The sequence below is a fragment of the Limanda limanda genome, chromosome 6 (genome assembly GCF_963576545.1).
Source record: "Limanda limanda chromosome 6, fLimLim1.1, whole genome shotgun sequence".
In the NCBI taxonomy this organism is placed as follows: domain Eukaryota; kingdom Metazoa; phylum Chordata; class Actinopteri; order Pleuronectiformes; family Pleuronectidae; genus Limanda; species Limanda limanda.
Window position 1 is genome coordinate 18,219,152 of NC_083641.1, and position 27,168 is coordinate 18,246,319.

Genomic DNA, 27,168 nt, shown 5'->3' on the forward strand with positions numbered 1-27,168 from the left:
CTTCTGCTTATCAGTTTCCAGAAAGCCCTTCGAGATGTGATAAGTGATCATGTGTTCTGTCAAAACACCTATCCCTTCGCTCATAACCTTTGACCCTAGACAATGCACAAATAAGCCCCCCTCCTCCCTTATCTCCATATCCTCAACAGTCACTGCGGTTACATGTGTCCGATTGAAACCCGATTTCTGGCGTTGTCCGGTTTCAATCGAAGATCCATGTCATGTAACTCCGCAAATCTAGATTTCTTGTGTCCGACTGAAGTCGGATAACCACCCCCAGATAAGTAGATCGGATTTGGCTGTATATCGGACAACGCGCGCATGTAACTCTGGAAGCTAGACAACAACTGGAGAAGACGTCTTTGCGCATGCTTGAGATCCTGCCCCCCCTCCCTCCTCCCTCCCTCCCTCCCTGGCCGTGGCCCGGAAGTCGACACGTAGATAAAATGTCGCTGCCCGGTGCCGGCCGGCACTCGCCATTACCATTCTAATCAAATGCGCCGTTCGCATTCGCAGTACTCCTAGAAACATGCACAACATCATGTAGAGGGACGTAGCTTCACCTTGCTCTCCGTTCGTCATCTTTCTCGCATGCTGAGTTGAAGGCTGTTGTTGTTTATGGTTGCTAGTGGTGACGAGGTCAAGCGGAAATGGCTGTATCACCACTAGCTGTAATGAAAACAGCGCCACCTATCGTAGCGGGGTATGAAATGCTTTCGGACAAGAGTCGGATTTCTCAGTGCCATGTACCCTGAGATAGAGCAGTTAACCCCCCATGGATAGAGAAACCCGATTTCGGCCGAAATCGGGTTTTTGCCATCATGTAAACGTAGTGAGTGTGACAGTCGAGATATAATCTCCATGGAAGCATCAACAGTAAAACAAAAACAGGTTAAATATTTCACATTTTATTTTGTTCCGCTCATACAGCTCAACAAAATCATTTCACGCCAGAATCAGACACCAACTGAGACGCTCACACCGTTAAAAGTACCGTTTAGAGTCGGACAGCTCAGGTGACATTAAAACATCTTAAGTGATTACTATGTAACATACATAATGACATGTTGTGTGTTTTCATACATCTGCTCTGTATCGCTGTTGATCGCTTATCGGCCCAGAAGGAACAGATAAGTGGACAGAGCTGAGTTGACGTGCTTCTGAAAAATAAGAAGCAAAACATAAGAGTCAGTCTCTTTGGTGATTTCACCTGGTTCACTTTATGATTAGGGAAATAAAGACAGATCAGGATCTGTTTAAGGCGGCGACTACAAGGAAAGACCCTGTGATCGTCTAAACCAGTGGTGTGTAGTGCGGATCGGCCATTTCGGATTTACGTCACAAGCAGCACAAGTTTCCACACCACCGGTACAAAGGCCATTGCATGGCAAGACTTCAGTGATATGTTTGGACTGTTTGATAAGGACAATGTACAGCGGAAACCAGAAGGCCTGAAAATGAAGAAACAGTTTTCAGTCAAAGTGTTTAAACCCTACAGCAGACACGTGTTCCACGCTGCAGGTTGTGTATTGGTGAGGAGCTTACAGAACTCTGACTGTGTGGTTGACCAACAGTGCGACAGCTGAATCAACATGTGGCACAGACACAAGCGGGGGGGAGGGGGGGGGGGCAAACTGATGTGACAGCTCCCAAACAAGATCCACCGCTCAAACCAGTCGTTCCTCAACAACTCATCGATTTCACATAAATTCATACTCGTGTACATTTGATTGTGATTCAACAGTGAATGAGTTACAATAGTTCAAATCTGATTCTTACCAAACTGTCATTGAAGTTTTACTTGGATTTTGAAAATGTGCACTTAAATTTTTTAGTATCTCTGATTTAAGATGAGCCTCCATCAGAAGTGTTTGGTGCGCGATTACAGTGTAGAACATAAAGTAATATACTTTTTTTTAAAGTAAGGCATCAAATCAGAATAAAAAGGAGGAGTATACTTTTAGTACATAACATCGCCGCCTCAATGTCCAGCTCACATTTCCTTTGGACCAGATCAGTACGATGTGCAGTCCATGTGCCGTAAATATTTATTAGCTCCATAATTTTTGGTTGAGCGCTGGTCACAGTCATATTTAACAGTTGAGTCTGGCTCTGAGCAGCAGACAGTGGTTACAGCCTCATGGTCTCTGTCTTTCAGGCATCTACTGGAGTTTAATGGTCAGGGAGAAGCCATGCCAGAGCTGAAACCACTCTGCAGCTCAGAGAGGCCGCTCCGCCTCTGTTCATCTGTTCTTCCACTGAGTTAAAGCTGCTCTGGCCGGCACATCTGGGCTCGTCCAGTTGTATGTAGAAATAGAAGTTCGTACATCCATGTTAGCCCTCCAGACAAGTCAGCAGTTCCAGTTTTTGTATCGGTCACAGGAAAATGAATCTCCTCCGTCCCTATTGGACGCACACGTACTTTTTCCACCAGGACTTGGAGAGCATCTTCATCTTATCAGCCGTGCTGCGGACCTTCCTCTCCCGTCGGGCTCTCCTGTCGGAGTGCCGCAGCCCCACGGCGATGGCCGCGTCGAACACCTCCTTCAGATTCTTTTGCGTCAGTGCCGAACACTCAATGTACGTCACAGCTCCTACTTTCTCCGCCAGCGCTCTGGCGTCTTCCTCCTGCACCGGCAGCTCCCTCCGCCTCGCCAGCTCGATCAGCACCTTGACGTCCTGCCGCAGGTCGCACTGCGTTCCCACGAGGATGACGGGCGTGAGAGGGCAGCGGCGTCGGATCTCGGGCACCCACTTCTCCCAGACGTTCTGAAAGGAGGCCGGGCTGACCACGCTGAAGCACAGCAGCAAGGCGTCCGTCCGACTGTAGCAGAAGTGCCGGAGTTTGTCAAACTCGTCCTGATGGAGACAGAAACAGAAAGTTAGAAATGTGGAGATGTTCCAGGTCGTGATATTTTCCATTGGGCTCTGATCAAAGTCTTTCCTTTGTGATTATGTCCCTCGACTTCCCACACAGACAGACCACAGACACAACCCACTGTCAGTCGTCACCTCACTGGTCAACACACTCAAGCACCAAGACACCAGAAAAAAAACAATTGTTTGATGCCAAACTGTCTAAACAGTGTTTATATTGGGCTAATACACATCATACAAAGCCCTAACCCTTTATTTATATCATCTACAGCAAATGTCTTAAATTAACAGTTTGGAGCCACACAGCTGTGACGAACAAGGACCTCCCACATCCTTGGGTACACAGATTAAAGCCGGCTCTCCTCTCTAAACTCTTTCCTTCCCAGGGCACATCTCCTGATCCCTACACAATGCCCTGTGCCAACTCCTTTGTAATTCAAAAACACAACTCAAATCTGCAGACACAACCAGTTACTCAAACCGTCAACATGTGGAAAACTGTTGAGGCTCAACAAACGCCGCGGACACTTATCAGCTTGTTCTTTCCCCCCCCGCACAAACTTTGGCTATGCTCTGTGATCCCATGACGTGGATCCATCTGCATCACGTACAGACGTATCAACATCTCTGCGTACGGAGCAGCTTTGTTTATCAGCTCTGGCGGCAGCTGTTATCGTCTTTCTCCAGACGTTCTCCATCTTTTCTGTGTTGCCTCACTCGCTCTATCGCTCTCTACCTCGCTCTTTCTTTGTCATCTTTTCTTTCTTTTTTGGCACACCCCGACCTATTTCTGGCACAAGCTCGCCTCTTATGAAATTGCATCAGTACACTAAGTGTTTGTGGACTTTTATCCGCCCATATTTGCCCAAGCTTGTCGGAGTGTGGGTTCGGGAGTGTGTGTTTGTGTGTGTGTGTGTGAGTTCAGCTTTAACACTGTGTGCAGCTTGCAACATGCTGTGAGGTTTTACATGTATTATGGGCTTGTACAAATGCCTCGTTCCACTTTACTGCCAAAGTCTCTTTGATTGTGCGTAGAACTGGCAGTTCCTTCGCAGTGTTTGTGAATTTCAAATATGCTGCTGCTCCCGGGGGCAGGGCTCCATTAGGTTGGATATCTAACCACCCATGCCCCGAAGAAATTCACACACAAATTTCACAAGCTGTTCCCCATCAATATAATGAGTCAATAACTTTGCCTGGCAAGTTGGACCATAACAGTGGAGACAGAAAGAAACAGTTTTTTCTATATCACCTCCTGTCCTGTCTCCACCAGGAGATACTAGCAACATTATGACACAAAAGCAGCTGCTGTTGGACCGATTGATAATAAAAAAATCCATACAGATTCAACTTGTATTTCTTTTTCCATTAAATCAAATTCTTTGTTTAATAAGACTGCATTTATAAAGCGCTTTTCTAGTCCCAGCAAACATTTAACGTCTTATTCACCCATTTACATACAGTACATTTATACAATTTGGGATTTAGTATGTTGACCAACACTTCTCAATGTGGAGTGGACGAACCGGGGATCGAACCTCCAACATTCCAATTAAAAGACAACCCACCTCATGTCCTGAGCCACAGCCGCCCATGCAACCCAATTAAATATCCACAAACAGTTGAAATGACCCTCAAATTCCGTTTGTTTGATTTTAAAATGTATAAAAATAGAGAAATCCAACAAATGAGGGGTTGGAAGAGGCAAATGTTTGGAATGTATTGCTTAATAAAATCATCTAAAAGATTAATAAATGGTACAAATTTACATAAGAATTCATCCAACAGTGTTTGACGTAGTTCAGTGTCAGCCAGAGATATGGATGATACACTGTCATTGATAAAATGTGACATTTACTGTAAGTGGAGCAAAGGTTGATAGACATGTGGGCCATACACAGTGTCTGTGTGTGTGCGTGTGTGTGTGCGTACGTGTAATAACTCACCTGTCCTGCAGTGTCACACAGCTGTAGTCTCACCGGGTTTCCATCCACCTGAACCACAGCTGTTGACATAGAAACAGACAGAGAGAGAAAAACATTAGACTCTAAACTCTGTGCATCAGCCTCCACCTGCCCCTTCTGTAGTTAACACACTACACACACACAACCACCCACCCACCACAATCTTCTCTGGAGTAAACAAAAGCCAGCCAGTTGCAAACACAAAGACCCCCTGCTGTGCTCCTGCAGCTCACAGACGGCCCGCTCCGTCTCGCCCACCCACTCTGCCAGTTACTGTCGGGACCATAACACACTTTACTGTTCCTGAGCTTTGTTCTCTGTTGTGTTTTGACAGAGGCCCACTCCGAGGCTGACTAACAGATGAGTTTAAGGAAAAAGAAAAAAGAAGCAGATTTTGTTTGCCCTGTGACTCTCTTCCAATCAGCCTCAATTCCAGATTGGAGAAGTGGATGAGTCACCTTCCAGCCGGTTTCATTATAGGGCCATTTATTCTCCGCTGCACAATGCAGAGCAGCAGGCACATGGAAACATTTACACTACGCCTGGAGTGGTTGGTCATAGCACCTGATCAAAGAGCCTGCTGGAACTGGTCATGTAAGAAGACAGGCATGTGGCACACAATGCTTTTATAAGAGAAAGAGAAGGAGCAGAAAGAGAGGAGAGGAAGAAAGGAAAGAGAGAATGAGAGAGAAAGCGAGAGCTGTCAGGGTGTAATCAGCTCCTAATCCCTGACATATGATAGCTCTTTGATTTCCAGGACCAAAACTCCCCTCTCATCGTCCCCTCTCCCAGCCTCCCTGCTCCTCTGCGTCTCTGCCACCTGTGGCATTGCGTAAGTGCTCAGAAGTAAGCTTTCTCAAGAGGACACTATGATCCCGGGCACGGAGAGATGACATCACCAGCGAGGGCCCCAACTGCACAATCGCTCTCTGTCAGGCCACGGCGAAAGACAATCCCTGCCTCAGAGCCACTGCGACAGATGTGCCCATTCCAGTGTAGAGGAGAGGGCTCGCGGGTCAAGGCTGACAACAATAGGCCGAGTTGTGCAATCCAAAACCCCTGAACCAGAGAGCGGCCTGTATGGGAGGGTTGAGCCAGGGTTTGTCTGAGGGCGGTGTGTGTGTGTGTGTGTGTGTGTGTGTGTGTGTGTGTGTGTGTGTGTGTGTGTGTGTGTGTGTGTGTGTGTGTTCCCAGTGAGTGTTTTACAGGATTTGTTTTGACTAAGTTTTTCCTGGATTTCAGAGTAACGTCAGAGAATTAACTTAGATTATTGACACAAACACTGAGGTGTGCATGGAGACAATGCCAAGTAATGTTTCCTAAATTCTAGATAAGAATAAACATCTATCATCTGTGTGATGCAGTGGTATCACATCTTATTCTCTTCTCTTATACATCCTGTAGAGTCTCTCAAGAGTTTCCCAAAGAGATATGATCATGAAGCCAAGGAGGTGATCAACAGGTCACAGGTGTATTATCTCTTCGTGCCAGCTCGGATCGGTTTAAAACACGTGTCCCCATTGGAAGGACTTTCTTCACTCTTCCTATGTTTCATGGAACAAAACCTGCTGGGACTAGTGAGACCGTTTGGAAAAAAGGAGCCGTGCCAAATGGAAACCTTGGCTACATCCAGGGAGGAAAACCCGGCTGTCCATCAACACTGATGGGAGAGAGATAGTGTAGGAAACAAGAACAAATCTATAACAACAGTGGAATAATAGGAGGGGTTGGCAGAGTGGACGGGTGGGAGTTATTCTTTAACTCGTGTCAGATGGAACTGAGTCAGGCAGGTAGGAAGAAACCGATTTACCTCTGAAAAACGCGTTTCTACACTACATGTTCCCCTGCTTGCAATTAAATCATTATGCGTAAAGTACAGAAAAATGGCAGTAGATTCTGATTATTTACCCGAGAAGTCATCAAACGCAGTGGGGACATATCTGGTCGGGTATCCGTTCGTGGTGTAGCTGACCACCAGGCTGGTTTTGCCCACCGCTCCGTCGCCGAGCAGGACGCACTTCAGCAGCCGCTCCTGGGGCGTCGTGCCCGGCCGGGCGGGCTGCGGGCTGAGCGGGTTGTGGGGGGGCACCGGGGGGGCCATGGCCTTTCCGTAATCCATGGAGAGCGGCGGAGGTGACATTCAATCGGCCAGTGCTTCACCGGCGGAGGAAGCAGCCACCATGAGACCCGGGCTCCTGCTCTGGCTCGGGTAAGGCCAAATGTTGCTGGTGCGTAAAGCTGCTCCTCTCGCTGTCAGATCCAGAGACTCCTCTCACCATCCCGACCTAAGCCCGACTGCAACCCCGAGCTGTGAGCTTCTGAGGGCGGATCCAAACCGGGGATATATCCACTCATGGATTTGACTAATCCCACCCACTTCCCTCCCAGCAGAGGAGGGCTGAGCACAGGTTGAAGTTGGAAATGAGTGCCAACAAGTTTTCTTTTATTATACACTATGTGAGATTATTTGTGCTTTACTCTTTGGAGAAATCATATTGTTATAGAAATGATATTGTTTATTTTATTATTGCCTGTTATTTTTATTATTTATATTATGTATCTGCTCAGTTCAGTGTGTGCGACCCTGTGCCAGAGAGTAAACCTGACACATAAATTACTTAAATTTCAAACCCAGTCAGACCACCTGACCTACTTTATTCTGTGGCCAGCTGAGTCTGGAAGATGCAGCCAAACTGTAGTTGCTGCATAGAACAAAATATGAGATCACAGCTCAGCCACAAGATGTTTGTATGAGACAGATTCAAACTTAACTTTCCTCCTGATTGGGTAGTTTTTTCAAACTGACCAGTGACCAGCGAGATGTTGTTTCTCAGAACTAAAAGAAAAGCCAGACTCAGTTAACAGCTGGAAAATGGGAAGGAGGCGATGTCTTGCCTGTTGTCGTCCCCTTGTGGACAAGAGGAAGAGCAAAGAGTGAGCAAGTGAGGCCTGTGAAGGGCCCAGAATCCACAGCTCCACAGGTTTCATGTGGAAATGCATATGTGTGACCTTTACCTTAAATCTGAGAATATAAATACACACATAAAGTACCATTTGACCCTCTGTTGTATATTTACAATCACAAGTTCCTTAATGATGGGAAATATAATTTCCTGATATGACCTCACATCATGAGGAAAATTATATTATATAATGTGTGTTTTTCTGAAACCTACGAGCACATCTTTGGGTAATGCAGGCTGATTGAATTATAGATTTGATTTATGTGCCTTTAATAAGGGGATTTCAAAAACAATGAAGTTCCAGTTCCAGCTCAGCTCATCAGGTGAGATACGATAAAGTCCTTAATTTCAGTCTAGTTGCTTTTACACTCATTGAGCACTTTATTGGGAACACCATGTTAATAATGGGCAGGGCCTCCCATTGCTCTGAAAACAGCCTCAGTTCATCCCCACGATGTTGGAGATTTTCCTTTCAGATTCTGCTTAATGTTGCAGTGATCACATCAGATAATTCCCAGAGATCTGACAGACACATGCTTATGTTACCAATCTCCTGTTTTACCATCATACAGGTGTTGGATTCACATCTTGGGACGGTGGCGGCATCTGAAGTTCACTGAACTGTTCATGAAGCCGATGACTTTCTCTTTGTGACATGCTTCAACCGTCATGCTAAAAGTAACCATTAGAAAAGGGAAAATCGTGGACATATAGGGTAACATATAAACAGCAACATTCACACAGGCTGTGACAGTCATGATTGATTAGTATTAAGGGGGCCAGAGTTGGACAAAAAGCAGATTCTGTCTATGGATTCTGATCAGATCATCTGCAGCCTCAGCAGAAATCCAGATCCTTCGGGTCTTACTTATTTTTAATTTGCATCTGTCCAGTGTTTCTGATCCTGTGTCCACCTCAGCTTCATTCCCCTCAAGCTTCAACGCGTTAAAGTGTTTTTCTGCTCTCACAGTTGAAACGAGTGGTTCTCTGAGTGACTGTGACCTTTCTGTCAGCTCCAACAAGTTTGGACGTTCTCCTCTGACCCCTGTCTTTCATCAACAAGGTGTTTCTGTGCGTAGATGTGCAGCTCAGTGGAGGTTCGTTTTCTTTCAATTTGGGATCAAACTGTAGAGACAGCTTTGTGTGAGAATTCCAGGTGATCAGCAGTTTCAGAAAAACTCGAACCAGCCCATCCGACTCCAACAATCATGTCACAATCAAAGTCATTTATCCTTATTCTCATGATTAATGTGAACCTTAACAGAAGCTCCTGACCTGTATCTACAATTCAATGCATTGCACTGCTGCTTCATGATTGGCTGATTGGATACCAACCTCAATCCTGAATCAGTACTGACTCATCCACTTCTCCAATGCAAAGCAATAATTACCACTTGTATTTTGTATTTTTGTGTATTTGTAAGCACCGGACATCCTACTGTAATTACACTAGTCTTTACTGTATTTAATTTCATTCTGAATTTATTCTGTATTGGACATCGACAGATTTTATGGGGTTATGTGTTTGTTTTCTTTTCTTGTTATGTGTTATGTTGTGTTTTTTGTCTCATTATGGGCAAATTCCAAATAACTAAGTTGTGTGGTAATAAAGTATAGATTCTAATGAATAAATAGATTTACAGGTATTTCTATCAAAGTGCTTGTTGACTATCAATTCTAAAAAAAAAATATTCACACTATCCTTGTTTTATCTTTTCAGCGTGTTTATTTATCCAAGATTCAAACTCTAGCTATTTTAACAAATACAATATAGTCAGGCTACTGCTATAATGTGTGTAAGAACTTTGATTTTGATTAATTTTAAAGAGTTAAATAATTTGTGAGTGTCAACTCTGCTGCTGCTCCCAGGGGCTGTTCATTTCATAATTGCTCCACCAATATAATGAGTCAATAAATTTGCCTGACAGGTTCGACCTTAACAGTGGAGACAGAAATAAACAGTTTCTTTCTGTATCACCTCCAGACTTGTCTCCACCAAGAGGTACTGCAATCCTAATCCGGCAGCAAGAGGAGACATTACTGTGACACAAAAGCAGCTGCAATTAGGTTGAATAATAATAAAAAAACACTACAGATTCCTTTATCCATTAAATCTAATTCTTTGTTTAAATTGACTGCATCTATATAGTGCTTTTCTAGTCTCAGCAAACACTACAAGTCTTAATCACCCATTTACAGTCATTTGATTTAATATCATTCACAAAAGCAATATAAAAATGTGGAAATCTAGAATTAGTTCTGATGACTTTGACTTTGATTAAAAAAGCTGTTCTGTTGAAATATGATTTCACGAGACAAGTGACAGAAAGTCAGTGAATTAATCTTTTCTATGTGCCAAGCTGTGCGGGTAGACAAGGGAATTTAATGTCATCGCTATCTTCATTCACATCACTGAAGTTCCCTTCGGAAGAAAGACAAAATAATAATCTCTATTAGTAGGGAAATCTGCTGTGCGTGCAGCTACTGTAGGTCCAACACTTAGCAGCACATGTCACGTGTTAGGATGTTAATGATCACGTCTGCTAACATAACAAGGCTTTCACTGCAGGACAAGGGGGAATCGAACAATAATAATAAGGCTTTAAAACAGATACATGTTTGGAGAGAGCATTAAAAGCAACAGCTAAAAGGAAAATGTATATCCTGAATAACTTGTATTAATCCTAAAATTGATCGACTTACAATTCTGGATAAGATACCCTCGTCATGTACTTTCACACAAGTATTGTACACGTACAAAAAAACAGCGTTGTCAGGGAGTCTATGTGCAGGTGAACGTGAGACGTGGTTTGTTATGGGGGGGGGGGGGCGGGGGGGAGTGGCTGTCAGCAGCTGTAAATACTGTGAATCACATCATGCTCTGGAACCTGCAGTTAAAAAGGCACCTGCTGTGTTTCATTCCCTCATTCCTTCACAGGTTTTCCTACGAGGCTGCAGATCAACGCATCAAGAGAAACAGCAATCTGACTTTTAACACACACACAAAAAAATCTATTTACTCGGCGACCTCCGATGCTCCGTCAGTGATGAGCCTCCTGTCATGTCACCTGATACCATGTTTAAGTTTTGAACTTGTGAAAAGAACTCACTCGTCTTACTAAGTATTCATGCTTCAACTTTGCACTCAGTGTCAGTGTGAACAACAGAGCATAGCAGTGACCACCCACTTTCAGAAAGGGCTCTGGTTCCAGAAGTAAATTTCGAATTCATTTTCTTCATTGACGTTTCAGAAAATCCTTTTGAGTGGAGTTTTAAGCCTAAAACCAGGCCGAGCAGCTACGAAATGAATAGTAATGGTAAAACTTAATAAAATAAGGGTTCAAGATTGTGTTCATAATTATTTCAAGACTAAAGAAACTATCCCATAAACTATTGCAAATAACTCCTCCAACGACTTCCTGTGCGTCTTCTTGAATTTAGTTGTGTAGTAGTGATTTTTCGCTCATAGCACACTCTTTTCTTCCTCTTGAAAAAAATGTAGCTGGCCTGATTTTCATGCTGGTGATTAACATTTCCATGGTAATAGAAAGCTCAACCAATCAAGGACGTTGCAATTACACCTGAGGATTATGGGTAGTGTAGTACTTCTTTTTGGTGAATAAAACACTAACTAAAACATTTTTTCTTAAAATGTAGTTAATACCATAGGAATCTATGGCTTCTGGGAAGTCTGCCTTGGATGGTTAAAATATTTTGGTTGATCATTAAAATCTCTATTCAGAAAATTACTTCAGTAACCACACTGTTGAGCTCTAAAGGCCAGACTCACACGACGACCATTTCCTCCTGACTTCACGCTCTGGATGAGGGGTCAAATTATTGTTATGAACAGAATTATGTTGTACTGCTTTGATCTAGTTTTATAAGTCATCTAAATACAGATAATCTGTTTTCATTTCACTGCTTCACCACCCTGAGCATGAGGTCAGAGGAAAATGGCCGCTGTGTGAATACGGTCAATGAAGAAATGTGAGAAAACACGATCAGGAGAAAGTGAAAATGATCACGTGAGTGAAAGTGAATGTTGGTGTGAATGTTGGTGCGGATGAGAAGAAACTGAAAGTTTTAGAAAATAAAGAAGAAATGCGACTTTAATTGCTCGTAGGTAATATTTCAGCAAGCGGTATGTCAGGAATTCCACGCACGCAAACACATTCATACTTGCATACACACAGATAAACTGTCATGAGAATGAATATGCATCTACAAAAGTACATGTGCCGACACATGCATTCTTATTTGCCAGTTCTATGCTGCCATGAATAATAATGACCTGTAATTTTTTCTCAACCCTTTGAAAACTGACGTCCCTTTTCTCAGGCGTCAGTGTGGGAACTCCCTGTTTCTGGTCTTAGTCGCTCATTTGGACTAAAGCTCAATCTAAGACACTTATTAGTCATTATTACATTTTTAAAAACGAGTGTTTCCAAAGATGGTCACACGGGACGAGCTGTATCGTCTCTGACATCAGCAGCAAAAGTCTCATCCAGAATTCATTCACCTTGATTTCACCTTGATTCATTTTAACCCAACCCCAACCTACGACCCCATAACTTAAATACAGTTAGAGTTTAAAGTACCATGCTCATCGTCATCGTCCTTTTAAGTAAAATCCCTTCCCCCAGTCTCTGGAGCTCTGTTCTCTGAGCCCTGAGCACAGACTGCTGGATAAGACATCTGAGTGACAGCCTGTAACTCTGGGAGCTTGTCTGAAAGTTCTTGTTCATCCGTTTTTACTGGAAATTGGGTTTGGCGCCACCAGGAGTTGGGTCGGAAGGAGGGCCACCGCCTTGGGCAAGTCTTACAAAGCTGCGGAGGAGAAAGAGAGGAGAGTTCAGCCCTCAACACATATAGGGATCGTCCAAATACCCACATCGTGACTTCAGCTGTACAGTAAATATATATGTAATTGTCGACAAGTGTTACTGCAGAATCGGGAAGGAGGCAAACGTAATCCCCTGAATTAGCTAGTTCTGTTGTGTTATTTATGAATATGTTCCATTCATGACCTTATATGTCAACCTGGTTCCAGACGTCCAGCTCACAACCCACTTGTATGATTTGTCCAGTGATTGAAATTAGTGAATGAACAGAGGGAGACTCCATTATCTACAGTATGTGTCCATGCTTTCAAATAGTTTAATGTCTTTATCAAATGCATTGCTTTAGTTTTGTCTCACAACTACAAGTGTGGGTTTTCAGACAGATCCTGTTGATGGCACCGTTTTACCACAAGATGGAGCCATACTCACATGTCCTTGATGTTGTCAACTCTAGCCTGGATATTTGCAAAGAACTTGTCCACTTGCTCCTGTGACAGAACAGAAACAAAGATTCAATTCGAGTCAAACGGAGGGCAATTCTAAAATATAAATGAAGGACTAATTAAAGTTATGATAAAGATAATGAAGTGACAGAGGTATCACCTGGCGTTGTCTGTAGAAAAGTGGCAGGGAAAAGAGAGCAATCACACCTGGAGGAGAAAGAAAAGTAGAGAAGTTAAAAATGATATAGAGACTTATAGAGGGGGTTAACAGATTGCAGATTTCCAGCCGGTAATGTGTTCCTCACAGATGATGAACACAGTAAGGCCATTGCACAGGGCTCCAAGGAACGTCACGAGGTACATCAGAACCAGGAACTAGGACCAAGAAAAACAGAAACAGAGACACAGCTGCAGAGAGTTAGTTTAACTCCCATTGATGATCCGTCCAAAGATCAAGAAAACGCTGCAGCCCTGCCACATGTGGTTCTCATTCTTTCAGGAAGCAGTAAATCAAACTCGTGTTCGTCATGTAACTGCACTGTGTCATAAGGCCTCATACAACACTCAATAAAAAGATCCTTCACTGACTTCATTTACTTTTTGATGATGGAAAGTTGCTCCAAGTGTATGACTCCCAATATAGTTTTATATCAGGGGGCTGGGTGTCTGGGGGATCCAGTGTTGCCCTGATATGGGACAGCCCTGTCTCTGATGTAAAGAGACCCCAGGCCATCCCAGGCGTTCCTGTGCACAGCGTCCAGTGGGTCATGGTACATGCCGGACAGGTCAGGGGCCTGAGGTTCAGGGGCTCAGTTACCTCACACTGACTCAACATTCACTGTGAACTGTCTGTTGCTCATTACTGTGAATATATTACAGGTCAACTGCTGCAAAATGACGTGCAGTCATTTATATGATTCTTTATAAATATACATGTATTTAGAATTGTGTGTCAAATTCTACAACACATTTCAAATTAACTTAACGACACATGTAATATTGGAATATCTTGATTTTACAGGTTGGAGTCAAGAGGATCCTTCAGATATTTCACATAAATGAGATATTGACCCTGCAAGATATTTTTTCCACATATCGCTGCGTCCTTTAATACTTTTCTTGTAATTGAATAGACTAAATGATTGCTTGACATTTAAACAGTTTTTTTAAATCATTTTGTCTGGCATGGCACTGTAAAGTTTTTTTATACTTTACAATGTTTACTATTATTATGGACATGACTTTATTCTTATATTTATATACAAATGTATGAACATATGGTAGGAATGATTACATAATGACGTCAATATGAAGACAAAACGACATCAGTGCTTTAACATCATTATGACATTACATTATTACAATATAAACCTGTTACCAGTGCATGAGTGGGGAACATACAGCACGTGCACATGTATGCAAGTGTAGTAAGTCATTTTCACAGATCACATTGTTAAATGATACCCAGCATATTACCTCAATTACTTTATAGAATAGTATAGATTTACTACTTTATAAGTTTTTATAAGAGTATATTGCTATCTTGTTTACAAATGTACACATTCAATATAATGGTCGGCATCATGGCGTTACGATAATTTGTAAAATTTGCCATTTTAATTTACAACGAAATGCTACTGCTACAATTAATGGCTGCCTCTTAATCACCTGAACTACAGCCTTAATGTGATTGAAAATAGAATTGTGCAGATGTCGTGTCATCACAAGTTATTGACAATTACAGAACTGTAGGAATTCGATTTTAGGGACATAACATTAAGAATTGTTTAAAAGGCAAACAAAAACAAAAAAAAACATAAATAAGAATGAATGATGTTTGTACCAATTAAAATGATTTTTTAAAGACTTCTTCCCCCATGATTACTTTCCACATGATCACCCAAAATATGTTACTGAGACTGACAGGAAGTGATGTTGCCAATATTTATGAGAAGAGTCTTCAGCTCTGAGTTTGTGCACTGAGAGAGACGGTTGGCATGGCGATGACGGAGGGAGGGAGATGACAGATGATGGAGAGAAATAAGAGAAAGCAGAGACAGACTAATGCTTGAGTTAATGAGGGGGAGAGGCTCTGGACAGAGGGAGTCCAATCTTTAAGGACAGGTTATTAAGCGAGTAAACAAGTGCGGCCTGCACACACAAACACACACTGACACACACACTGACATACACATACACACACTGACTTGGCTCACCTTGAGGGAGTCAAAAAGGTTTCCCACAAAGACCAGTCTCTTCAGAGTGTCAACAGCCGACAGCGTCATGACAATGGCTTTCTGCATATTGAGTTCAGCCTGTTCTCCACTGAAGCTGATGTCCAGGTCCAAGTACGACCTGGGAGAAACACGAGACGACAAAGAGAAACGACAGGAGAGGTTGAAAGATTTAAGTATAGACCATAAACACAGAAATGTTTTCTCCTGCCTCTCGGTAGAATTGATTTCACATCTTCCTTTACTGTTTAACAAATAATGATGGTAAACAACAGTGATTCATGATCATTGACTGCAACCTTTCAAACCCAAAGACAAATCTCATCCTCTAGCTGCTTCAGTGTTCAAAGGTCACAGAACAAACTAATGCATGAAAAGCCAAGCACAGACACAGTGAAACAGCAGGTTGCTTATGAGCCTTATTTAAACACTGATTTAATTGTATGAACTTCAACATAACCCCAGCTTTGCTAACAGAACCCCCAACCAAATAATAACCAATATTACTGGACTAATAATAATACACAATAGTACAATAAAGAATAACATCTGTTATTTATATAGCACTTATTAAAACAGCGCTACAAAGTGGTGTGCATATATAAAAACAGAACTATCTCACAATGTTAGAGAATGTGAAAATAGATTCCTCGATCAGCCACCTGATCCCGTTTCTACACCCCAATTGAATGTGTTCTTCCCTTAAAATTTCATGGAAATCGAATGTCTAGTTTCTGTAAACTCCTGCTAATTAACAAACACAGACAAAGCCTCTTTGGAGGTTATTAAACAAACCGACTCAAATGTTTTGAGCATTGATTTAACCTGTGGCAGAGAATCCATGTCTGATCTCATCGGGCAGAGCAAAGTCTGAGGTCTCTAACAGCAAAAGTCACCAAGAACAGTGCATTTTAAAATGAGCTGGACTGAAAGAGGCCTTTGACAGAATAAATTCAGGCACCTTGGTTTAGACAAAACATTTAATGGGGTAGATTTAAATGTTATATCCTTTTTCTCCTCCCTGTCCAAAAAGAAGTGTGCCCTGTCCTACATAAATCAAAACATGTTCATCTTACTTGAAGGGGTGATCTCCATCGCCCCACTTGAGGGCGTGGAGGACATGGTAGTAGATGCGCATTGAGATGGTGACGCACACGACAGCCAGGGAGGCGGTGGAGAGTACGGTGATGATGCTGAGCTGGAACAAGGTCAGCAGGCCCACCACCAGGCCTGTCAACACCATGCCTGTTCGCTCTGTGTCCTTCCAGTAGATCAGGTCCATCACTGAAACACAAGGAAGATAGGTGGATGAAGAAAGAGGTATAGAAATAAAAAAGAAATGAAACACCCGTCCAAAAAAAATAATTTTAATATCTAAATTTCAGTGCGAATGAATGAAATGCGGAGATTGAGCCGGGGTAGAGAGAGCATACTGAATTATTCACAGAGTGAAGGCACCGGATCCATCACCACACTTAGGTAACAAGGATAACACTCTAGTAGAGTAGAAATCCGTTCAGTAGATTTTGCGAATCCTGCAGACAATAAACCAACCAACCAACCTACAAACAAACGGGCTGAAAACCTTAACTCGTAAGCAGAGGTTAAATAAAATCTATATTTAGTTGGGTCTTGAATTCAGGCGTTTGGTTTTCTAGCTTTGCACATCTGATTGCATTGTGAATCACTGCCAGGACCAGATGCAGCAGCATCCCCGCTCAGCCTCCTCAGCTTCTGGAGGATGAGTGGCAGGAAGACGGATGGAATAGGAAGTGGATGGGAAGTGAGAGCAGTGGATCAGGGAGTGGATCCAGCATTCAGCATGAGGACAGACACACAGCAGCTATGAGGACACGTCAGGATACGGCCCGGGCTAAATTTAGCCCTGGGATGAAAGAGGTGTAGGATAATTTAGACTCAGGCTTTTAACAGCACCTGCTGACAGACGTCAGACCCTCAGCCGCCCCCTTTCCACACCCTGTTGGTTTCCCTCTCCCTCTGTCACCCGGCAACAGCTGCTGTGGAGACTGAGGCGTCCATAGAGTCGTGCTTAACTAGAGCGGATAAATGTAGTATATACAGTAGAATATATATTTGTATAGCTTGAATTCTTTCAAGGTGACATTTTTATCCTTATACAACAATAAAGAATGTATAGCACACAGCCAGTACACTAGTTCTGTTGTCTGGTGATGGACAAGCAGGCAGTATAAGTTTTTGTGCTTTATTGAAATGTTAAGTTCAATACACTGTCCAGGCATGGACAGTGTAATACCTGCCCGCACTCTGCATTCATCCTTTAGTTGCCCAGGATTTTCTAAACACAATGGTTACAATGCAACAGCTCTGCAGGAAACATGTACTGCATTCTTTTTTGCAAAGCTAAGCTAAGATGAGCTAAGCTAAGCAGCTGCTGGTGGTAGCTTTATTATTAAACATTGAGATATTAGAGTAGTTCTCCATCTTATTTTTGGCAAGAATTTTCTTTCAGTTTTTCATTAAAGTCCACACATATGATCATATTCAAATCCTTAAGTTAACAAGCAGCTAAATTTTAGTATTTCTGCAGTATTTCTGTAACACTAATTGCGACCTCTAGCTTAACTCATTCTGCTGTATTAACATTACTTCAATTGGAACTCTTGTGCAGCAATTTTCATAGATACGTTATAGTAAATGACTCAAATATGAGTGACTCAAGGTATTTGGCTCTTGTAAGGAGGCAGTACTACTCCACTGCATTGAATGCCTACCATTTAAAACACTGTTTATTCTCTCATCTCTATACCACAATTACAATATGAATCCTTTAACTTTGTTCTATACTACATAAATGAACCAAATGGGGAGCAGTGCATGAAGAAAACAGTGATCCAATCAAGCAATGGACTGACCAGCCAATAAGGAAATAAATTAGAGTTTCTCCCAACCATGACCCAATTTCAATATCCATTTCACTTGGCCCACGTCGTGTCAGATCATCCGGTGGGACTGGAGTCAGAAATGTCAGAGAATCCAGCCAAGATATTACGCACAACAACAATAATCTGCAAACCGCATACCCCAAGATCAGACGTCGTTATCCTTTGAATGGCTGGTGCTAATTTAAATCAAGGCAACTGATACGGAGACTGGAGCTGACGGAAGCTGCCGTCTCCAGAGACCCTGCTCGTGAAAGTGATCAGAGACAAAATAGGAAATCCTGACAGCTTTGAACTTCTCTTTACTACAACAAAGGCACACATGCTGAAGAGTTTACTACAAAGGACTACAAGGGATTTCCACCCATTAACATTTAACTTTTCTGTGGTTTTCCTCTCCTGTCACCCACAGCACTTTGCATTAGCTGACTGTCATCAAATACTCAGACATCATCGACGTATGTGCACACTGTTGTCTCAAACTATCCTCTTTTTCGCTTAAAGCTCAGTGTCTCACCTTTACTGGCCATTTTGGTCGTTGCTCCAGTGTTCACCCCTCACGCCCTCTTGTCCCTGTCTCTGTCCTGCTCTGCTCCCCTCGTCCCTCTGAGCTGTTTTTGGCCACCCCTGCTCACTCAGCAGTCCAAAGGCCTAAGAGCCCAAAATAATCTTGTTTGCTGCACCGCCCACCACGCTTCAAGACTCCAAGAGCTTCACAAATACAGAGAGGATTCACGGCAATCGCACAAAAATATCAAAACCACTCGACCTTCTCCCTGAAAGCAAACATTCACTCTTCAGCAGAATTCATTCATCGGGTAGCTTTGAACTTAAAAAGTTATATAAGAGTTGTGTGCACATTTATGTCTCATGCGACAACTGAAACAGGAGAAGCAAGATTTATTTTCTGCTGTGTCACCAAGACAAATCGTTTGGAGCCACCCCCCCCCCCCCTGGAAAAAGCTGAGGCCCTCCTAAAGGAACTATATGCATCCATAAAAATAGAATACATATATACATAACTGGCCATTTGTGTGTGGAATTTGTATGTTGAACTCCCACAGATTGGTGTGAGGTTAACTGGAGACTTTAAATTGACTGGAGGTGTGAAGGTGAGAATGAATAGTTGCTTGTCTCTGAATGTCGGGCCTGCGACACGCTGGCAAACTGTCCGAGCTGTGCCCTGCCTCTTGAAACGCGACCCTCAAAAGGATAGGGGGTTTACATAATGGGTGGTTTGAGTTATTACATAACTATATATCTTTTATTTTGTTTTTATGCTCATGATGATGACGTTGACCTTTGCTGCTTGGTCTGTGATCCCTTTGATTGGTTTGTTTGTATCATTTCATGTAAGACGTAAGCAGTCCAAGCAGTTTATAGTCTGCAGTTTTGACTGTTTGTTCTACTGTGTTTAAGCCAACTAGCATAAGTTAAATAGGTCAAGCTGAGGGGTAACTTATTTTTTAAATTTTTTCTGATTTCTTCATCTGTTTGGAGATCTGAGGGCAAACAACTAAATGTTTTTGTATCTGTAGATTTGGACGAGACTTACTTGACCTGTTTACCTGGACTATAAGACAGTAGCATGCAATTACCAGCTGAAATGCACGGATTTAGGTTAGAGCAAAAAGAAACATCAAGCAGGATTTAAAAAACTTTAAAAAACTTTGATGCAAATGCTAAACTTATACATGTTGTGCAAAGAAACATGTTTCATTTGACAAGAGCTTTGGCTGTTCAAGAACTTTACTCGAGGAAGATAGCTTCTAAAACTTAAATTATAAAATTTAAATAAAATGATACCTGATAGATAAAGAAAGAACAAGTGTTGAATCTAACCTAGTTATCAATCACAGAAAAAAACATGATGTTCTAATAGAAGCATGCGTTCTATTTATTCAGGACACCCTAAACTCTGTCATCGGCTTTACCACACATCAATCAACAGTCTGGGGGTTTACTGCCCCCCCCCCACCCTCACATCAACTAAAATAAGACTGAGCTCCACTCTGACTGAAAGTCCACTTAAAGTGCCATCAAGCTGGAAGAGTTTATCTTTGTCTCACTCACTCCTTCAGTGTCAACAAAGTCCCATTATCCTGCATATAAAACTACACACACACGAAAAAAGAGACAGGTGTGTGTCTGTAACTGGAACACACTCTGATATCGTGAGAGTGAGAGTTACTATGTAGACAAAATGGACATGCAGCACATCCGGGTTTGGGGTGGGATGAGTGGGGGGATGCATTTGTCTCCTTGCTCTTGAAGGTCCACCCTGAAATCTGATATTTTCTTTATTTAAAGTATTGATCAATGAGCTGAGCGAGAGGATCCCACTCAGCAAGGAGCCACAGAAGGAGAAGGAGGATAAAGGAAGAAGGACAGAGGAGAGGTGAGGAATGAAGAGAATGTAAAGATAACGGGGGGGGGGGGGGGGTCTTGTACCTGCTATATGGATGCATACTGTCAGGTCCTCTGATAGGTTAAGTGCTGAAAACCAGTGACCGCTGACCAGCTGTTCCTGAGAGTTGAGACTGACGGTGGCAGGAGGCGAGGACCCCGGGACACTGGGTCGTCCAGATGTGAGCAGCTTGACTGAGATGGTTTCTCTAATGACGGGGGTCTCGGGCTCAGGGGACAGCGAGGCTGCCGCTGCTGGGAAACAGAAAGTGAGGTCACCGTCGTGATGACACCATCACTACTGACACTACTAACATTCTCAGCTTAAACGAAAACTTTGATATGAAATCAGAAGTGCTTAGACTGAAAAGTGGTTTAATTGAAATTTCTTATATATTCCTTATTGTAAGCATTTCTTACAAAAAGAAATGAGCATTATTATTAATAATCATATACTGTTTTTGTTCTTTACCAATTCTAGAATGTGTCATTTTAAGGTTTTGAGTACATTATTAAAAAGCTTTTTCTCTGTATTAAGGTATAAACATGGCTGGGTATAATTTGTTACATCTTGCTTTATCTCATAAGTTATCATAACGCTTACCTGTGTAAAGATAAAGTGAGGAATTCTAATTTCTTCCTCATACATGAAAGTATTTACATATATCTATCTGAAGAAACCTAAATATTTGTACATAAAAAAAGATCATAAAATACCTCTGATTAAAAAAGGTCCCACTGATTTTTGCCCACCATTACATTTCTTTCTTAATTATCCTCCACTACTTGGTTCCCATAATAATTTGTCATCATTTCTGTCTCAGTGCCACATCACATCAAGTGCAGCTATATGAAAGATCATCATAAATCAGACTATGTAATCAGCTGTAGGCTGGATTGATGCTTACAGGTTGAGAAGAGGGAGGAACCATGAGGAGGGGAACATACTGGCTTTGTGGAATCATCAGCTCAGTCCCGAAGAATCCTCTGAAAATATTCTCAACCAGATGCCTCTCAGACTGATGAGCAAACTAACGAACTTGAGGGAGAGATCTTTAAATCTACAGGTCTATGCAGCCCACTTGAAACGATGCATCACTTGTTAAGAAGCAAAGACACTCAGGTTTGTCTCACCGTCCAGTAGCTGTGTAGAATGGGGCTGGACGATCTGGGTCGTCCTGCTGTCACTCTCCTCTCTTTGGATTCCTGCGTCTCTCCCCTGAGTCTCCGTGTCCAGGTTTTGGGGCGAGGGCTGAATTGTAATAGTCTCAGGTTGTCTGTCCTGCTCCCTTTCCATCCGTCCAGCTGCGCTCGCCATCCTCATCTCCTCTCTGTTTTCTGACGCTTCCTGTTCCTCCTCTTGATTGAGGAAGACTTGAGGGTCCCAATCTACATCGGGGGAGTCCAACAGTGTTTCCAAGGTGTCCGTGCGGATCAGAGTGATGCGGCTTCCCCGTGAGCCGGCCCGGCGCCGGTCGCGGTGGTGTCGTGAGGCTCCCACCGACTCGGCCTCTGCGATGGCGATGTAAGAGAAAGTCAGCTCGTTGGAGGTCTGACGCGGCGTGCCCCAGATGGACGGGGATGAAGCCAGTCCATCGTCATCATCTGGATCTCCGTCTTCATCCTCCTCGTCTTCAGACCACTCCCTGGCTGTCTGCAGCTCGTACATCTCCGACTCATCGTTTCCGCCTGAATGGAAACAGGACAGAGAAAGATGGGGGAGTAAATAAACAAAAGTGTAAACACTGGGTGGGGAAGCAAATCACAACACTTAGCGATTCATTTAATTATAGAAACTTACAATGGGCTGATTAGTTCTGTGTGGTAAAAAGAGTGGAAATAAATAAGTCAGTTGGAAGCAGCCGAGTGTGTCATTTGATGTCTGGGAGAAAAAGGTGTGTGACATCTAAAGAGGAAACCCTCTTTGATTTGAGCACAAACAATAACGGCTTCCTCTCAAACCTGTGGATCTTCATATCAAAGGAGTTAAATAACCGAGGACAGCGTTCGGCTGAACTAATTTTAAAGATATTTTGAATTCAAAGATGTGTCACAAAGCATTTAAGGAATCTTTTGTATTTGAAGTGTTTTGTGAGCGTGTGTTCATACCATCGGTGCACGGAGGCGTAGAGTCTGGAGTGGACGCCACAGAGCCATATTCCTCTGGAAGAAAAGAACATTGTATTTTAATCTGCTCATAAAACCTGCTGCAGCAAAACAAACAAAGTGTGTTGTTGCTGCTTCTTCTTGAAACAAACTCATTCCTCTCACTGGCTCACATAAATGATGAATGAGACAAACTCAACAAACACTTGAGCACCTTATTCAGTGTGATTTCAAAACTGAGCTTTATGTGACTGAATACCCAAGGCCCAGCAGTCCCCTTATGAAACCCAATCTAAATTAACTGGATCTGGATTTTCATTCTGATCTGAACCAAACTCATAAATACCCATCTCCTAAATATGCCTGATTTCTTTCATCAAATTCCACAAATTATTCCCTGAGAAAATGCTAAAAAATGCACTTCTTCCAATCTTCCAATTTCATCAATAATTCCTGGATCTGCCAGTTTATTCAGATCTGCACCAACATTTAATGGATGCTTCCTTGGCCCATGTCCCATCCTTTCAATGCGTTTTGTTGAAATCCTTTCAGTTGTTGTTGTGTCTGTAATCTTGTTTACAAACCAACCCACAAACAAACAGACAGGGGTGTAAACATGAGCTCTTTGCTGTTCCTTCTTGGTGGAGGTAATAGGATAAAATCCCCAACTAACACTGCAGTACCTTGTTCAGATTCATTCAAAAAGCTATAACAGGGAACTGAGCTTTATGTGATTTAATAATCACAGAATACACTAGAAACCTTCACTGTATTTTTTGTAGAAAATATTTTCAATAACCCAAGTAATGAAATGTTACACCTTAAAACAAAATAACATTACATGTCATTAAACATAAAACTTGTATTTTATCATAATATATATGGTGTATATAATATACTACAGTACTATAGTATATCGGCTACAGATCACAGGTACAGGACATGTTTGGTTGCACACTTTAGGTCAGTGAATCTCCATCCAGAGCCAAAGTGGCATCAGCAAAGGCCTACACTACATTAGATAGCCAAATGATATTAGCTAATGCATCAATCCAGGATGAGCAATGACTGCAGCATTATCTCTACTGTATATAAATATGAACACATGCAAATACTCATATCAATGCCATTCAAATGTAGAGAATATCAGGCGAATGTTGAGGCAGGAAGATGAAATGAAACACAAGCATGGAAGAATAACAGAAGCCTGGAGGTTGGAATAACTTGCATCGTAGAAGTGCCGGCTCGCACAAATCCACGGAAACATCTGCAAATCATCAACGAGCCGCTGTGATGATTCTGCATCTGTCCGTTCAGCCATGTGTTTATTAAAGGCTGAGGCAGGAGAGAGGGATGGAGAGGAGGCAGGAAGAGGAGAGAGGGGGGGGTGTGGGCTAGCAGCAGTTAGCAAGGAAACATGATACGAGCTGGAACATGCATGACGCTGGTGTAGTGAGAGAATCGAATGCAGACCTCTCGCACAGTAGCAAACAGCAGGAGGAGAAATAAAAAAAAAGCAGACTCACGGCAGTGGGAGAATCCTAAAACCTGGCCCATACTCCATCAAGGCATAGCTGGGCCCATCCAGTCAGACCCCCCCCTCCCTCCACTGCTGCCAGCAATCAAACCCTGTGGATGCACACACTCCCTCCTTCTCTCTCTCCTCCTCCTCCCTCTGTTTCTTGGTCGTCTGTTGAGCAGCCTCCTCCTCTCTCTCTCTCCTGTCCTCCGCTCTGTCACTCAGCAGCCCCGCCCTGCCTCGCTCCAGCATCCTCCCTCCTCCTCTTCCTCTTCAGCTGCTTGTGTGACTGCAGGAGCGGTGGTGGTGCTGTACACTACAGCAAGAGAGAGAGAGACAGAGAGAGAGAGAGAGTGAGAGAGAAGCATGAGTGTGTACGCTGTGTCTGTCTGAGCCGGTTGTCATCGCCCATTCATGGTTTATCTTTGTCTGTCTCTCCCTCATCTTGTGATTCCATCTCTGGCTCCTGTTGCCTCAGGCTGTAAGAGAAGCAGTTATGTCATTAATAATGTATAATGTATATAAACACTATATGCGCACATACATATGGTTCATCGTTACCAGAATGTGAGGTTTGTCGGCTTAAATATCTTTTAGATTTACAAATCTTTTCCAAATTCGTAGTGAATAAATCCTAATAATAATCATAACAATTATGAAAAAAAGATTATTATAATGCATATTACAATTAATGTCATATTCATTATGAGATTGATGATAAAAGTTGGAGGGAAAATAATGTGCAGACTCAACTAAAAGCTTTTTTATCACAGGAAGTGAGGCCTGTTACATCTTATGGTTACGTCAGTAAATTTACCATGGTGATGTGTGTAATGTGGAGGGTTTATTATTGTCAATGTGCAGATTATTTGGGTTGTTCACCGGTTTAAAAACCAAAATAAAATACTCACAAACAAAAGGAAGTGAGTCCTGTGCAGCAGTGAAACATAGGGGGCAGCAGTGTTCATCTGTAAAACTGATGCTGTTCCACTGGTAAGTGATCTAAATTCACTGCCTCACAGTTTTATGATTCTACCGACCATTCAAGTGTCCAAGCTTATATAACGAATATAATTGAATCATATAAAACAAAACATGAATACACACATTTTTTGCGTTAATGCGAAAAATTTGTTCTAGCTCCTTTTTTTGGCTCTGGCTTGTTCTAGAATAATTAGAAGGGACAAAACATATTGAAAACATACAACGTGGCCTCTGTTGTCACCATTTCTGTAAAATGTTGCCTCTTTTACATTTTTAAACTCAATTTAAAGATTTTCAGAGTTGGAGCAGGTGTTACATGTTGTCGTAACTTCTTACAGTGTTGCATAATAACTAACTTTGGCTGTATTGATGTCGTGAACCTCTGAGAGCTGCCATTAGGAAAACAACAAATCTGCCATGTTGGAAGGAATGACTGAGTATATGGGGTTCTGTTAGGAATTATATAGATCCATTTATAGATTTCACTACACATAAAGTGTTTAAAGAGAGACAGACTCTACCCGTCCTCTGGTCACTGTTTCAAATGTAGTCAAGCAACTCCATACTCATGATAAATCAAGAGCGTCTTCGAGAGGATGCACTTCCTGTGTCATGCTGTTTTTTACGCTATGGTTCTGGGAGAAACCACCATCAGCTGATACAAGGTTTAGTCCCAACTATGACTGGATGGGAACCAACTTAGTATAACACATATAGTCCTTAACGCTATTAAATCCCAGTGGCTGCATGTAAACCAGGTCAGCGGCTCCAAATACACAGAAGGTAATGAGATAAGGACATGACACGCTGGGACCACAGGGGATCGACGAGTCACTGAACCAGTACAAGGGTTGAGCCAGTGTGTCGACACATGACACAACTATTAACTCAGAGAATTTACTTTTTATTCCTTCTTTTTATCTTGTTTTCATCTTGTTGTAAGGTGCAATAGTCTGACAAGTATTAAAGTCACTTAAAAGGGAAGAAAATGTTGATTTCATAATATTTTTTAAATAAAGTTGTAATATTACGGGAATATCGGGCTAATTTCAGGCTACAAATCATGTTAGAGGGGGAATGTCAGTGACAAATTAACATAAGTATCAGAACTTTGAAAATATTGTTGAAGAAACTGTGTCTTATCAGAAAGACACACAGCCACCCAGACTTGGAGGATATATACGAGGGTGTGTGACAGGTTATTGTTGGTGATACTGTGCTGTGGAAGGGGTTTTGTACTTTTTCAAGAAGCAATGACATTGGTAATCAAAGGTTTGGATCTAGATATATACATATGTCTATTTAGACTCCACTGACTATGAGATACCTCTGTGTCTGTGTTGTGTAAAGCGTTGTGCTCATAATCCGTGTGCAGAGACCGGTCATGTAGGCCACCTTGAAGCCCGGGTGATTATGCAGCAGTGTTGCACAGAGAGAGGGACAATCAGAGAGAGAAGAGGGGGGGGGGGGGGGGGGGGAGTGCAGTAGGTGGGGCAAAGCAGAGGGATAAATCTACACAAATAGATGGACCAATAGAAGAGCAGGGCTGATACAGGAGGGCAACTACAGAGAAGGAGGGAGACACATAATCAGAGAGTTAGACAGAGAAAGACGTCTTATTCTCTTATTCTCAAAAACAGGACAGAGGACGGATTCTCGGACTCCACAAGCAGGCTGAGGGAGGCAAAATGGCTCTGATCATATTAAACGGAAAAAACAGTTTAAAGTTTTTTTCTTTAACAGGTTCCTTTTGAGTGTAAATTAACTTGGTTTACCTGCCGGAGTGACACAGCTTAACTGCTGAGCTGGACCTGCTGAGGAAAACGCAGGGCCGGAGGAGGGGCACCAGGAGGAGACGGGCGGCGGCCAGGTCCAGCAGGAAGCTTGAGCACCGGCTCCGCGGGGTG

The 27,168-nt window shown here is 42.6% G+C and overlaps 2 protein-coding genes across 2 annotated transcripts; both read right to left on the reverse strand.

Annotated features, from left to right (window-relative positions):
* Positions 1 to 892: 892 nt before the first annotated feature.
* Positions 893 to 7,146, reverse strand: rhoub (ras homolog family member Ub). The gene is made up of 3 exons (XM_061072761.1): positions 6,750 to 7,146; positions 4,824 to 4,882; positions 893 to 2,859 (listed from the first exon to the last, which is right to left on the reverse strand). Exons 1-3 carry the CDS (start codon positions 6,979 to 6,981, stop codon positions 2,404 to 2,406), a joined length of 747 nt encoding a protein of 248 aa, XP_060928744.1. The 5' UTR covers positions 6,982 to 7,146; the 3' UTR covers positions 893 to 2,403.
* A 5,412-nt stretch (positions 7,147 to 12,558) lies between these two features.
* On the reverse strand, positions 12,559 to 18,776 carry rtn2a (reticulon 2a). Its single transcript, XM_061073710.1, has 7 exons — positions 18,764 to 18,776; positions 16,402 to 16,609; positions 15,308 to 15,446; positions 13,397 to 13,466; positions 13,252 to 13,298; positions 13,078 to 13,136; positions 12,559 to 12,634 (listed from the first exon to the last, which is right to left on the reverse strand). Exons 1-7 carry the CDS (start codon positions 18,774 to 18,776, stop codon positions 12,559 to 12,561), a joined length of 612 nt encoding a protein of 203 aa, XP_060929693.1.
* Positions 18,777 to 27,168: the final 8,392 nt, after the last annotated feature.